Source organism: Pristiophorus japonicus, chromosome 20 (assembly GCF_044704955.1).
Source record: "Pristiophorus japonicus isolate sPriJap1 chromosome 20, sPriJap1.hap1, whole genome shotgun sequence".
NCBI lineage: Eukaryota > Metazoa > Chordata > Chondrichthyes > Pristiophoridae > Pristiophorus > Pristiophorus japonicus.
The window spans coordinates 16,912,919-16,927,129 of record NC_091996.1 but is presented as its reverse complement, the minus strand read 5'-3'; the positions used below and the strand labels follow the sequence as shown (position 1 = coordinate 16,927,129).

At 50.0% G+C, this 14,211-nt stretch overlaps 1 protein-coding gene across 6 annotated transcripts in view; it reads left to right on the top strand.

Annotated features, from left to right (window-relative positions):
• The window catches only part of LOC139233181 (SH2 domain-containing protein 3C-like), a 186,507-nt gene that overhangs the window by 133,327 nt on the left and 38,969 nt on the right, over positions 1–14,211 (top strand). The window contains exon 1 of one of the 6 annotated variants that reach the window (XM_070863806.1): positions 268–759. The exons of the other annotated variants lie outside the window; for them this stretch is intronic. Coding sequence (XP_070719907.1) covers positions 679–759 — 81 coding nt within the window. The 5' untranslated portion in view covers positions 268–678. Of the gene's footprint in view, positions 1–267; positions 760–14,211 lie in introns of those variants that run through there. 6 annotated transcript variants of the gene reach the window in all.

Here is a 14,211-nt window from a genome sequence, read left to right as displayed (position 1 = left end):
GCTGCGGGCACCGCAGGCTGCCGGCTGCCCGTCTACAAGGCGGCTGTTTCATTTTTTTTTAACCTATTTTTCCCCTCCTTTTTATTTGTCCCTTTCCCGACCGAAGTGAGAACCGCTTGTTTCATTGCAGAGGGTCCAGGGAGAGAGACAGTGGCTCTGGGCGTCAGCTATTGATTGGGAGTGTGGCAGTAGGTGACCAGGAGCTGTCGATTTGCAATTCTGTGCAAGTGTTTTTGGACAGAGGGAGAGGAGGGCGGGGGTTGGGGGGAGAGGAAGGGTCGAGGTGGTCTCATTCACTCCGCCGCCCCCCAACCCCCCCTCCCCAAACCATCACCATTGCTAGTTCCCCATCAATTCCCGCCGGACCTGTTTGCATTTTCATGAGCTGGGAGGCAGCGCAGGCAGAACCTGACAGTCATTGGCGAATCCTGGCTGAGCCACAAAGTGTCAGGAGAAGAGCAGAGTGGGAGGGAGTTGGCGATGCTCTTGTGCCCAGCTCTGGGACTGTTTCAGACCCTCTCATTCTACATCTGCGGGCACATCTAAACACATTCATTGCTGTTACCGCCAGCCAGTAATTCCAGGTGAGCGTGTGGAAGGAACCCCGCGCCAGCTCTTATTAAGACACTGTGGATTACAGTCATTTTCGATAAAGGACATCTTTCCAAGGAGGGGAACATGACTGACAAGTGCAGTTTGTGGAGCGCGATCTCCGCAGCGGCCTGCTGCTTCTATCGAGGCTCCTTCATGCAAGTTCAGGTAAGGAGGACAGCCTGCATTGAGGAGAGACACACTGTGCCCCAGTCTGTGTGTGTGTGTCCCCACACCCAGGGCATGCGGAGCCGGAGTACACCACGCCGCCACCCTGCCCATTGCCACTTTATTTTATGAATGAGATTTTTCAGGTAGTAATAGTAAAGTGTTGAATTCCTTCTCTGCACCGTCTGCCTCTTGCTTTCCAACACGGAAAGGATGGAGGATTTTGAAATTCCTGAAGTAATCCTACGGGATTAGCATTGTATCTTTGAACAGGTATAGGGTACACACATATATACACATTTCTGAATGAATAGTAATAGGGGATATGTCAGTAAAGAAATATCGGTGAAGGGGCTGATGAGAGGATGTCAGCTGATAGATATTGTAGTGCGTGGTGCAGGAGATCCAAACAATTCTCGCATCTGCACAGACACACACTGACAGAGACATGGCATAATCAGAAATAAAGGGAGAGACACAAAGATATATATATAAAGGCAGAGAGAGAGAGACACACACACACACAATATTAATCAGAGGTAGCCACAGGCACAAAGATACACAGAGGCAGAGAAGGGAGAGAGACAGATGCACAGACAGACCATGGGAGACATAATGACGGAGGGAGAGGGAGCAAAAGAGACAGAGATGCACATAGAGAGACACGCACAATGATACACACACATAGAGCGAATAATACAGCGAGAGAGAGACACATAATGATATAGAAAGAGATGAAAGGAGTGATGCACACAGACACACAGTTATACACACCGAGAGACAGAGACCCTCAGAGAAATACAAAAGTGTGTGTATAGACACAGACACACACATACACACATAGATAGATGCATAAAGAGCGTGAGGCAGGTGCACTGACTCACGGATTCCATGCACAGGTTTAGCCTGTTGTGTATTCTTTGTGCTGATGATACTCAGAATCATTTCAAGCACTCGATGATGTAATGCAGTTAGTTACTCTCTCCTTCAAGCCGTTCTATTGGAATTTGAAATATTGTCCGTGTTACATGTACGTAGTTTGATAAGAGTCCGAGGTGTTTAAGGTTCCATTCAGTTCCTTGCCGCAGGCAGTAGCCCGGCCGGCATGTGCGCTGTGATTGATTTGCACTCAGTGATTGAAGTGTCAGCCTTTTACTGAGCTGCTGATGGTGTACAGCATCTCCAATACTGGAGCAAGCGAGTGGGCGGCCGGGCAAGGCTCGCATTCAATAGTTAAGCCTGTTACATTGGAGGAACGTTGAACCTGCTAGTCCCCCCCCTCTTTTCCCTTAACATGGACCCCGTCCAGGTGGAAATGGTTAAGGGACAGAAACTCTCCCTCACTGGAAGGGGCATCGCCCCACAAGCACTCTGACCTATGTTATCCAGGTTGCAAATACACATTAGCCCCCCAACAGGGGGGTTGGGGGTAATGAAAAGGGCAACAGTCTTTAAGAGGGAAAAGTCAGACTGTGAAAGTTTTTAGATGGTTAAAGTATTACCGGCGTACAACTGGACCATACAGACTAGGAGGGTCCCCAGATTCAATTCCCCACCTGCCCCGGGTTAGTTAGCGAATCCCCGCCAAGGCAGCTTCAGTACTTCTGGGCTAAACAAGGGAAAATTCCGCCAGAATTCCTGCTCCCGACCCCTATCCAATGACCTGAACATAGAGAGTGCGTGTAAATGAATACTGCATGAGAACACACTCGGATGTGTCAGTGATTCCCTCCTTGGTCCAATAGTCTGCCAATACTCACGTCAGGCTCACAAAATAGCGGCCAATAAGGTAAAACCAGTGACTGTGGAACTATAGAGTCACCACCCGCAGCAGAGGAAGGGAGAATACTTTGGGGGGGGGGGGGGGTGGCGGGGGGCGGAGAATAGTATGAAGCAATGTCCACGATACCAGACGTTGTGATATGAGCAGGAGATGTGCGAGTGAGCGAGCTGTAAAGAGCGTGTGTTATATAGAGATAGACTGTGGTACGTCAGAGAATGTTGTATTGATGGGTGTGGTATCACCACAGTGTCTTGCAGAGTGAACATGCTATGTGCCTTCTCTAAGAATGAGAGAAAATAACCGATTTAGTATGGAGGGGTTAGTGAGCCTAACGATGTGAGGGAGCTGGATTAACCTACACAGTGAAAACATATTGTACAGGAAGAGTGTTGACTTGTGTCCAATACACAGTCATGCTCAATAACTCTTTCTTCGCTGCTGTCATCAGTACCAAACAATGTTAAATACATTATTCTGTTTGCTTTTTATTAAGGATCCTGATGATGACTATTATTCTTTAATTCCCTTATTTTGATCTGATAAGTATATCAAATCAGTTTAATCTCCTCAGAATTGTGGTGGCTAACACAACAATAATCTGCCTGGCAATCCTTGGACACTGGAAGGAGCTAAAAAAAAAACTGCCTATCAGTTTGACCAGATACCCTGAGAAGTGCCTGAACTGATGCAGATTTGCCTCTTCAAAAATTCCGGATCTCGGGGGCCAGGGTTCGGGTACTGCGGATTTAGAACAAGGCTGTTTGCCCCATTCCTAAATGTTTTGGGCCAATCTCCCCCCCGAAACTACTGGCTCAGGCTGGGGTATGTCTTCATGGACGCTCGCTGCCCTCTGGTACTTTGCCCACGCCGTCATTATTATGATTGATGGCAGTCTTGTCAGTGAGTGTCAGCAGGCCATTCCACCACAGGGGCACCGCCGCTACTTGTCCAACTTGCACACACATGCGCTTTGAAGCCGGGGTGAGTGGAGAGGGATCACGAGTGTCTCCTCCCACCCATCCCCCAACACCTCTCTCTAACACATGAGCACTAACACCAATTTAGCACCTCTATCAATCTTCCACCTGAGATCGAGTAACTCAACACAGATCAGAAATTCAACATGGGATTTTTGTGGTTGAAAATTATTCAGTTCCACGCTGGCGGTGTATTTACAAACTGAGCCATGGGAGGGAGGGATATACAGCAAAATCATAAACGCACGTTATAATTACGTTCTTTCTAAACGTGCTCTTTATAAATGCGTTTACATATTTGCAACATATAGTGCATAGAGCATCTCTCCCAGATTAGCACCTTCTGATGTGTTCAGACTTTGAAATCCTGGAACTTGAATGCATTGAAAGCTCACTCGCCATTTTAAAGCTGGAACATGCACCGTGACTCATTACAGAGTCGGGGTGAACCAGGTTTCGAGTCTACAGCCCCTCACCTCGGCTTCCCAGCTTGGCTCACAACACAGTTACCATTTTTTCTTAAAGTGGTACAGGGTTTCTAAGACTCGGGTTATTGAAGAAAGACCAACACTGTTGAATGAGCTCAGATTTTATTGGCAAAGCGAATAAAAGAAACATCCGCAGTCTATTGGAAGTTGGTGATAGGGAGCCATTAATCAGGGTGATGGACTCTGCAAAGTAACATGTCCAACCCATCTACAGCAATTCAACTGAAATATTGTGGGGCAGAGAATGTAATTTTGCTTTATCCCAGTCATTCAGACAGTTATGGTTTCAGTGCATCTTTAAATCAGCTGCCGGAACATTATTCTGCTCCTGATGTGTTCTGCAGAGTATTGGAGGAGCGATTGTTTGTAAGTTTGCAGAGTGGGAACAGCAGGGCTGGAGTCCAATGGTTTCATGACATTTCTGTCCTGGTGCTACAACATTTGTCAGGCACAGCGAAAAAATGGGTTTCCAAATGACAAAGGAACTGTCTCTTTAAAACGTTATATAGCCCTGAAATTACGGTTTGCAATTTCAGTTTAATACACTCTTAAGGCATCCCTTTGTCTCTCTTCACAGAGGCACACACCCCATATATGTATATATATATATATAAAAACCTCTGTTGAAATAGGGGATGGAGGAATGGCAAATGACACGTTAATCGCTAGCCCCTTGATCACTGACAGTCAGTTATTTCTAATATCGCTTTAAAATCTTCAATGATTTGGCTGCAGAACAGTCAGAAACCCAAAGCTATAAAAAATTGCATGAGAAATTCTGTAATTGACACCAAAATTTGTAGATTTCTTGCCACACGGTTTAATTATTTTTCCTTTAAAACCGTTGAGGGAAAAAGCGACAAGATCAGCTTAAGGAGAATGTTTTAATGCAGCGAGTTGCGGTGATCTGGAATGCACTGCCTGAAAAGGCGGTGAAAGCAGATTCAATAGTAACTTTCAGAAGGGAGTTGGATAAATACTCGATGGGGAGAAAATTGCAGGGTTATGGGACTAATTGGACAGCTCCTTCACAGAGCCAGCATAGGCACGATGGGCTGAATAGCCCCCTTTTGTGCTGTAAGGTTCTACGGTGCGGTCACCTCCCTCCCATGTTTTCCAGCCCTTTTTGTGGGGAACCCCGGTGCTCGGAGTGCCAGCTCCTTTGACACGCCCTGCATGTATGTGTCACACCCAAAATTTGACAGAGCGATGCACATTGAATTGGGTCCAGATAGTGCTTCAGAAAATTATTAGCAAAAAAATTTGTGTTTTAAACGGCGAATATAATCAGCCTTCAAGCCGCCTGCCATTGTCTTCTAATTGTTACAGACATTCTTTATCTGCACAAGCTGTTCGGGAAATTAGAGGAGAAAAAAAAGCACGTTCGCTGCAAGAATGGCATTTAAGCTCAGCAAGCAGCTGTGTGGTGCTGTCTTTCGGCCAATGAGAGTCTTTCCTTTGTGGTAACGGTGACATCATTTCTAGCCAATAGTAGCACTACTAGATGACATCTAGAGAAGAAAAGGGCCGCTGACACAGAGTGAGAGAGAGAGAGAATCCTTAACACTTTCAGTGCCAGAGTTTAATCTCGCCCCTCAACATTTGTTGGCTTCCAGTTCTACAGGTGTCGGTAGCCTTCCAGTGTCTAGTCCAAGTTGTCCCCTTTTTTCACATGTGAAGCCAATAGCTAATCGACTGCGAAGGGCATCACAGTTGATCCCAGTTCAACTGGCATATATAGACACGACCGCATGTATACATTAATCAATAAACCTGGAGTGAGTTACAGACGGGAAACTAATCGAGTGCTTCAGAGGCTTTACATACAGAGTAGCGGCTTCCTTGGCTTACAGCTGTTGTTTGATCAGATTACTAGCTTCAAGTCAATCCAGGATTTGTTTTACTTGACAGTAAAGTCTAAGGTGATGTGACTTGGTCTCGGTGCCAGTCAGAGGCTGCCAGTGCGACGATGCCAGTCTGTGCACTCCCACTCGCTGCTGAGCGCTGACGTCTGTGCCGGAGGATTCATTGCTGTTACATCAGATTTATGAAGGAAATTATGTGCAGCTCATTATTGGGAAATTCAGTGTCCCTGACGTGTTAGATTTGTTTAATTAACCCTGCCAGTTTTGACGGCACTTCCCGGCTGCCAGTACAAGCGGTCGAGAGGTCGTGGTTGGAAGCTCTCCCAACCTCAGGGAACCACGGGCACCACGCTCTCCGCTGGGGAGCAACTCCTCCAGAGGCCTCCACCGCTGAGTGGAAGTGGCTGGTACTGGGAGCTAGTTGCCCTTTATGCGCACTCCCATGCCCACGCACAACTGCAGAGACCAACCCACCCCCCGATCTTTTCCCAGCAACCTATCAGTGCATTTCACATATACCACAGCAGCTCCAGCGCAGCTCTGTTTCTGCATTTCTTTCTCCTTCTCCTTTGGTCCGACAAGGTATCAGTGGCTCAGTGGGCAGCACACTGAGTCAGAAAGTTGTGGGTTCAAGTCCCACTCCAGGGACTTGAATGCATCATCTAGGCTGCCACTTCAATGTAGTACTGAGGGAGTGCAGCACTGTCGGTGTCTTTCAAATGAGACGTTAAACCAAGGACCCTACTCCCCTCTCAGGTGGATGTAAAAATTTGGAAGAAGAGCAGGGCAGTTGTCCCTGGTGTCCTGGCCAATATTTTTCCTTCAATCAACTTAATGGAAACAGATTATCTGGTCATTATCACATTGCTGTTTGTGGAAGCTTGCTGTGCGCAGATTGGCTGCCGCGTTTCCCACATTACAACAGTGACTACACTCCAAAAGTACTTCATTGGCTGTAAAGTGCTTTGAGACGTCCAGTTGTGAAAGGCGCTATATAAATGCAAATCTTTCTTTTTCTTATGACACTAATCAAAGAGGAGTGAGGGAACTCTCAGGTGCTCTGGCCAATATTGATCCCTCAACCAACATTGCTTTTAAAATAAGATGTTCTCATCATTATCACATTGCTGTTTGTGGGACCTTGCTGTGCGCAAATTGACTGCCACGTTTCTTACATGACGACAATTACTACATTCCAAAAGTACTTCATTGGTGGAAAGAACTTCTGGATGTGCTGAGGTTGTGAAAGGCGCTTTATAAATGCAAGCCTTTCTTCGATCGAGGTGAGCATAAGGTGACAGATGATCAAAGCTTTTCTGAAACCAGCTGTAGGGAGCCAGGTCTATAAGAAATAGGAGCAGGAGCATGAGTAGGCCATACGGCCCCTCGAGCCTGCTCTACCATTCAATAAGATCATGGCTGATCTGATCATGGACTCAGCTCCACTTCTCTGCCCGCTTCCCATAACCCTTGACTCCTTTATCGCTCAAGAATCTGTCTAGCTCCACCTTAAATATATTGAATGACCCAGCATCCACAGCTCTCTGGGGCAGAGAATTCCAAAGATTCACAACCCTCTGAGAGATGAAATTCCTCCTCATCTCCGTTTTAAATGGGCGGCTCCTTATTCTGTAACTATGCCCTCTAGTTCTAGATTCCCCCACGAGGGGAAACATCTTCTCTGCATCTACACTGTCAAGCCCCCACAGAATCTTATACATTTCAATAAGATCACCTCTCAATCTTCTAAACTCCAATGGGTATAGATTTTAGTCTGCAGTTCTCCCCTCCAACTGAAACGGAAAAGTACCTGTTCTCAGCTGAGCATATCTCTCTTACCTCCCCCATAAAATGAATGCAATTGGAATTCATTTGGGAGCAGAGAGAGAGGGGGGGGGGGGGGGGGGAGTCCCTGTCGTAAAAGGTAACTGGATCCGGCCTCTGACCCCATTAGCTGTCCCATCTCAGGGCAGTGAGGGTCGGAGGTAGCATTAGAAAGGTCACAGCTAGAAAACCGGGTTTGTCAGCTGTTTCCCTGTTGCTGCCTCGGTCAGTAATAATCTGCCGAGGTTCCACACTACCACTCTGCGAGATGTGTAAAGGCTGTTTGTATTGGTTAGAACAGGTCGTAACCTTCATTTCAGGCAGCACAGCGACTGATGAAAGCAAACAGACTCTCTCTCCCCTTTCACAAATGAAAATTATTTCCATGAGCAGATTATTTTGGGTTCTGTGAATTTGATGTGCTGAATTGAACTTGTAAATCTGAGGCGTCACATTGCTAATTTCATGCAGCTGTCAAAGTTCCACTCTGAAAATATTCTACTTTGTGTCAATGTAAGCCTGCGTTAATACAAGGGGGTGTAGCCGACAGTGTTAGAAGTGGGAGCCCCGTAATAACAGTGAGAACCTTCGTCTATTAGACTGCTGTGGGAATATAGGAGCGGGTTTCACAATGTAAATGCAGGGAGTCTGGTGTACGGGTGCTAGCCTGCCATGACCTGAGCTACAATAGTGACAGTGCCCGCGAGACTGGCTCCACTAGCTTTTATAAGCCAATGCAGCCTCCCTTGCCTTTCCCGAAGGCACTAACCTTTGCTGGGAGACAATTCTTTGGGTGTTGGTAGTTCTCGGGACCCTGATCCAAGTGAGCATTTTTCATGTTGGGGTTTAGACAGTGAGTGCCAACAACAACAAATTGCATTTATGTAGCGCCTTTACGGTAATAAAACGTTCCAAGGCGCTTCACAGGAATATAACGAGACAAAACAATTTGACACAGAGCCACATAAGGAGAAATTAGGGTAGGTGACCAAAAGCTGGGTCAAATACGTAGGTTTTAAGGAACATCTTAAAGGAGGAAAGAGAGGCGGAGAGGCAGGGAGTTCCAGAGCTTGGGGCCCAGGCAACAGAAGGCACGGCCACCAATGGTTGAGCGATTATAATCAGGGATGCTCAGGAGGGCAGAATTAGAGGAGAGCAGACATCTCGGGGGTTGTGGGGCTGGAGGAGATTACAGAGATAGGGAGGGGCGTGGCCATGGAGGGATTTGGAAACAAGGATGAGAATTTTGAAATCGAGGCGTTGCTTCGCTGGGAGCCAATGTAGGTCAGCGAGCACAGGGGTGATGGGTGAGCGGGACTTGGTGTCCAGTGGTGAGGTGCGTTAAGCCGAACCCAATCCTGCCTTCACCTAATATCCAGCCACAATTAATTTCCAGCATCATGTCAGTGGATAGTAATCTGAAGCAGGAATCTCATAATTTCTCCCCCACCCCTCACCCCACCTCCGCTCCCCTTCTTAACCCAGGAAAGCAGTGGCTAAATGAAACACTTTCACTAACTCAGCATGGACCAGAAATGGAATCTGCGACCTTACATCGGATGAACGGCACAGAAACAGGTCATTCGGCCCAACCAGTCCATGCCGGCGTTTATGCTCCACTCGAGCCTCCCTATCTTTCCTCATCTAAATCTTCCTGCACACTCGAGCAGGGCCTTTCCCCACTAATACAGCAGGGGAGTATTCTTTGGCTTTCGTATGTTTCTATGATTCTACTTCATGACCCTCTGAAATTTTCAGAGACTGTTATTTGCTCGGGTTATTGTGTGTAGTTTGGAAGTTGCTGCTCGCTGGGTAGAGTGTATTCATGATTTAATTAAGAGTTGTCAGGTCAGTTGAACATTCAATAGAGGTACTGTACCAAAAGTGATGCATGAAAACCCACTGTGTAAATCACGCTCCAAAGCTACTTCTACATATTTTATAGACTGCAGTTGATTGTGAGGTTACTATGGCAACTGCATCCTTCATCACCCTCGGCTCGAAACCTAGCAATTCCAGATGTAAGCTTTTGTCTCAAATCATGGGGTCAGATGTGATTTTATTGCTGAATATCATCAATATTGTAAAGGGAGGAGGGCAGAATCACCCCGGGGCGAGGGGGGCGGACTTGCTTGTGGGAAAACGGATCAGCGTGAAGTCACTCAGGAGAGACAGCAGGAAGATACTGAACGAGGAGGCCAAGCGATTAACCTGCAAGATTTAAATTAAAATACAATTTTGAGCCTAATGGGCACATCATGGATTATTGAAAAAGCAGAAAGTACTGGAGTAAAGCAGAGAGTTTAGTTATAAATAAAATAGAGTTTGCTTACTATTCAGTGGGTGAGTCAGCATTGATGTAACAGAAACAGTTCCTGTAAACTCCCTGCACAGCAGTACCAAGATGCGTATATTGCTCACAATGTATTGATGTTTGCACTATTATTGTACGTGTGCAATTTACTGGAATAGGAGGACGAGATTGGGAACTTTTATCCATTGGTAATGCAGGTGTCGGAAACGCCGTGTTCTTGCTCCTCCACCTACCCCCGTTCTTGCTGCCCACTCCTGTGATGCACCCTCCCATAGTCAAATATCCCGCTGACACTCCCTATGCGAGGCTCACGGATGAAGAAGGGTCCATTGGGTGAGGAACAAAGGATTGCTGATATTAAAAAAAACCCTATCCTTTGATTTGATTCCGGCTTGCAACTTGCTCCTGGCTATCGATTCTATTACACACATATTCATTGTACACTAAGATATTAGATACAGCATTATTTGTAACGTTGTACTTAAAGTGAAAATGTAACCGAACTACACTTGATCCCGAGCTACTGAAAGATCCTGCAGCTTCCCAGGGATGTTGAATCCCACGGCTGCCCTTTTGTAAAAGGTGCTGATAGTGTGTGTTTGGCCCTCTGTGCTGTGTGTACAGGGCTGCCAGGTGCAATGTAAATGTTGCAAGTCACCAGGGACTGACTGCATTATAGCAAGTTCCTGCCACAGTCGATAATCTTACTCTGCATGTCCCTCCCTCTTTCTCTCTCTCACACACACACACATACATACATAGCGACACTTAGAAAACGTACACACATGTGACTGTATTCATTTCCACCACCCCCACCAATTTCCATAATTTAATGACATTTGCAAAAAACAACTCGATCCTTCTCCACTGCCCCTCTCCACACCCCCTGCGCTCTGATTTATTGAAGCAGTCGAGGCATTAAAATATTATTTTGTGTGTTTCTTATCTGTGTGTGTGTGTCGCGGTATGTTATTGGCGGCGGCAGGCGGCAGGGGACGGTGTGGGGAGGGACTGTAAGCTGCCTGCTGCAGGCTTTGCTGTGAAGCGCATTGTGAGGAGGCGCAGCTGAGCCAGACATTACCTCATTTTCCTGCAGCCTCCCAGGCATGGTGCGGCGGGGGAGGGGAGGGGAGGAGAGGGCCGCATGAAAGCAGCCTGCGTCAGGTGCCTGAGCATTAATACAAGCTCATCGCATCCATTCGACTTGATTTAATATTCAGAACAGCGTCAAAAACAAAGAATATGCTCTTTGAGCCATTTCTGGCAGCACTTACCTCCTTCTTAATTTATGTTTAGTGTCTCTTAAAATATTGCAGACATTGCTGCTGTCAACATGAAAAAGCAGCGAAGTGAAAATAGTCCATACAGTGATGGATTGCACTTGTTGTATTTAAAATGCACCTTACTTGCTAAATGGCATCATTTTTTGGCGGTGACTGCTTGTCCTGATGGCCACACTGCAGGGTGCCAGTTTATAGGGGCGGGGGTGGTTTTAGGCGGTAGATGAACTCACTGTCACTGGATCACAGCACTCATTTGTCTCTCTTACCCACCACTACTCAGTCTCGTATTTTCCTCCCAGGGGTAGTATCGCTTCCCCGAAAAGGAGAGCCGGATTCTTTGGGACCCTGACTGATAAAAGGAGGGGCGCCGACAATACAGGGCTGTGGATCCATTCATGGGAGGGAGGAGGAGAGGGAGGGTCCTCAGGAAATCTCCTGTATGTAGTCCGTCCGCCCCCCCCCCCTCACAATTCCTTCCCCATCCCTATTGCTTCCTCGCATTCCTCCCCCCATTCTTCCACTCCCACTTCGCCCATTCCCCTCCCTTTCCCCCATTCCCCTCCCTTTCCCCCATTCCCCCTTTCCTCTCTCCACCCCATTCCTCTCTCCTCTCCATACCTCCCCCCCATTCCGCTCTCCTCCCCATTCATTCCCCTCTCCCCCTTTCCCCTCATTCCTCCCCTCTCTCTCCCCCATTCATCCCCTTTCTCCTCTCCCCCCCTTTCCCCCATTCCTCCCTCTCTCCCCCCATTCCTCCCACTCTCTCCCCATTCCTCTCCCCCATTCCTCCCCCTCTCTCCCCATTCCTCCCCTCTCTCCCCCACATTCCTCCTCTCTCTCCCTCACATTCCTCCCCTCTCCCTCCATTCCTCCCCCTTTCCCCCCCATTCCTCCCTCTCTGCCCCCCATTCCTCCCTCTCTCCCCCATTCCTCCCTTCTCCCCCACATTCCTCCCCTCCCCCACATTCCTCCCATCTCTCCCCCCTCATTCCTCCCCTCTCCAACCCCCCATTCCTCCCCCTCTCCCACTCCCCATTCCTCCCCCTCATTCCTCCCCCTCTCCCACTCCCCATTGCTCCCCCCTCCCCCTCATTCCTCCGCCCTCCCCCCATTCCCTCATTCCTCCCCCCTCACCCCATTCCTCCCCCTCTCCCCCGTTCCTCTCACTCTCCCCCATTCCTCCCCCTCTCCCCCCCATTCTTCCCCCTCTCCCACCCCATTCCTCACCCTCCCCATTCCTCTCCCTCTCCCCCATTCCTCCCCCTCTCCCCCATTCCACCCCCCATTCCTCCCCTCTCCCACCCCCCATTCCTCCCCCTCTCCCACTCCCCATTCCTCCCCTCTCTCCCCCCCATTCCTCCCCCACTCCCCCATTCCTCCCCATTCCTCCCCCTCCCCCCATTCCTCCCATCTCTCCCCCACATTCCTCCTCTCTCTCCCCCACATTCCTCCCCTCTCTCTCCATTCCTCCCCCTTTCCCCCCCATTCCTCCCTCTCTGCCCCCCATTCCCCCCCTCTCTCCCCCATTCCTCCCTTCTCCCCCACATTCCTCCCCTCCCCCACATTCCTCCCATCTCTCCCCCCCATTCCTCCCCTCTCCAACCCCCCATTCCTCCCCCTCTCCCACTCCCCATTCCTCCCCCCTCCCCCTCATTCCTCCGCCCTCCCCCCATTCCCTCATTCCTCTCCCCTCACCCCATTCCTCTCCCTCTCCCCCATTCCTCTCACTCTCCCCCATTCCTCCCCCTCTCCCCCCCATTCTTCCCCCTCTCCCACCCCATTCCTCACCCTCCCCATTCCTCTCCCTCTCCCCCATTCCTCCCCCTCTCCCCCATTCCACCCCCATTCCTCCCCTCTCCCACCCGCCATTCCTCCCCCTCTCCCACTCCCCATTCCTCCCCTCTCTCCCCCCCATTCCTCCCCCACTCCCCCATTCCTCCCCATTCCTCCCCCTCCCCCCATTCCTCCCCTCTCTCCCCCCCATTCCTCCCCTCTCTCCCCCCCATTCCTCCCCCACTCCCCCCATTCCTCCCCATTCCTCCCCCTCCCCCATTCCTTCCCCTCTCCCCCATTCCTTCCCCCCATTCCTCCCCTCTCTCCCCCACATTTCTCCCCTCTCTCCCCCACATTCCTCCCCTCTCTCCCCCACATTCCTCCCCTCTCTCTCCATTCCTCCCCTTTTACCCCCCATTCCTCCCCCCATTCCTCCCTCTCAGCCCCCCATTCCCCCCTCTCTCCCCCATTCCTCCCTTCTCCCCCACATTCCTCCACTCCCCCACATTCCTCCCCCTCTCCCCATTCCTCCCCCTCTCCCCCCATTCCTCTCCCCCCCATTCCTCCCCCCTCCCCCCCATTCCTCCCCCTCATTCCTCCCTCCTCCCTCCATTCCTCCCCCTCCCTCCCCCCCCTCCCCCTCATTCCTCTCCCCTCCCCCCCATTCCTCCCCCTCCGCCTCCCCCCATTCCTCACCCTCTCCCCATTCCTCTCCCTCTCCCCATTCCTTCCCCTCTCCCCCTCCCCATTCCTTCCCCTCTCCCCCATTCCTTCCCCTCTCCCCCATTCCTTCCCCCCATTCCTCCCCATTCCTTCCCCTCTCCCCCATTCCTTCCCCCCATTCCTCCCCCTCTCCCCCATTCCTCCCCCTCTCCCCCCATTCTTCCCCCTCTCCCCCATTCCTCCCCCTCTCCCCCCCATTCCTTCCCTCACCCTCCATTCCTCCCCCCTCTCCCCCCATTCCTCCCCCTCTCCCCCCATTCCTTCCCCTCTCCCCCATTCCTCCCCTCTCCCCCATTCCTCCCCCTCTCCCCCCATTCCTCCCCCTCTCCCTCATTCCTCCACCCTCCCCCTCATTCCTCCCCCTCCCCCCCATTCCTCCCCCTCCCCCTCATTCCTCCCCCTCCCCCCCATTCCTCCCCCTC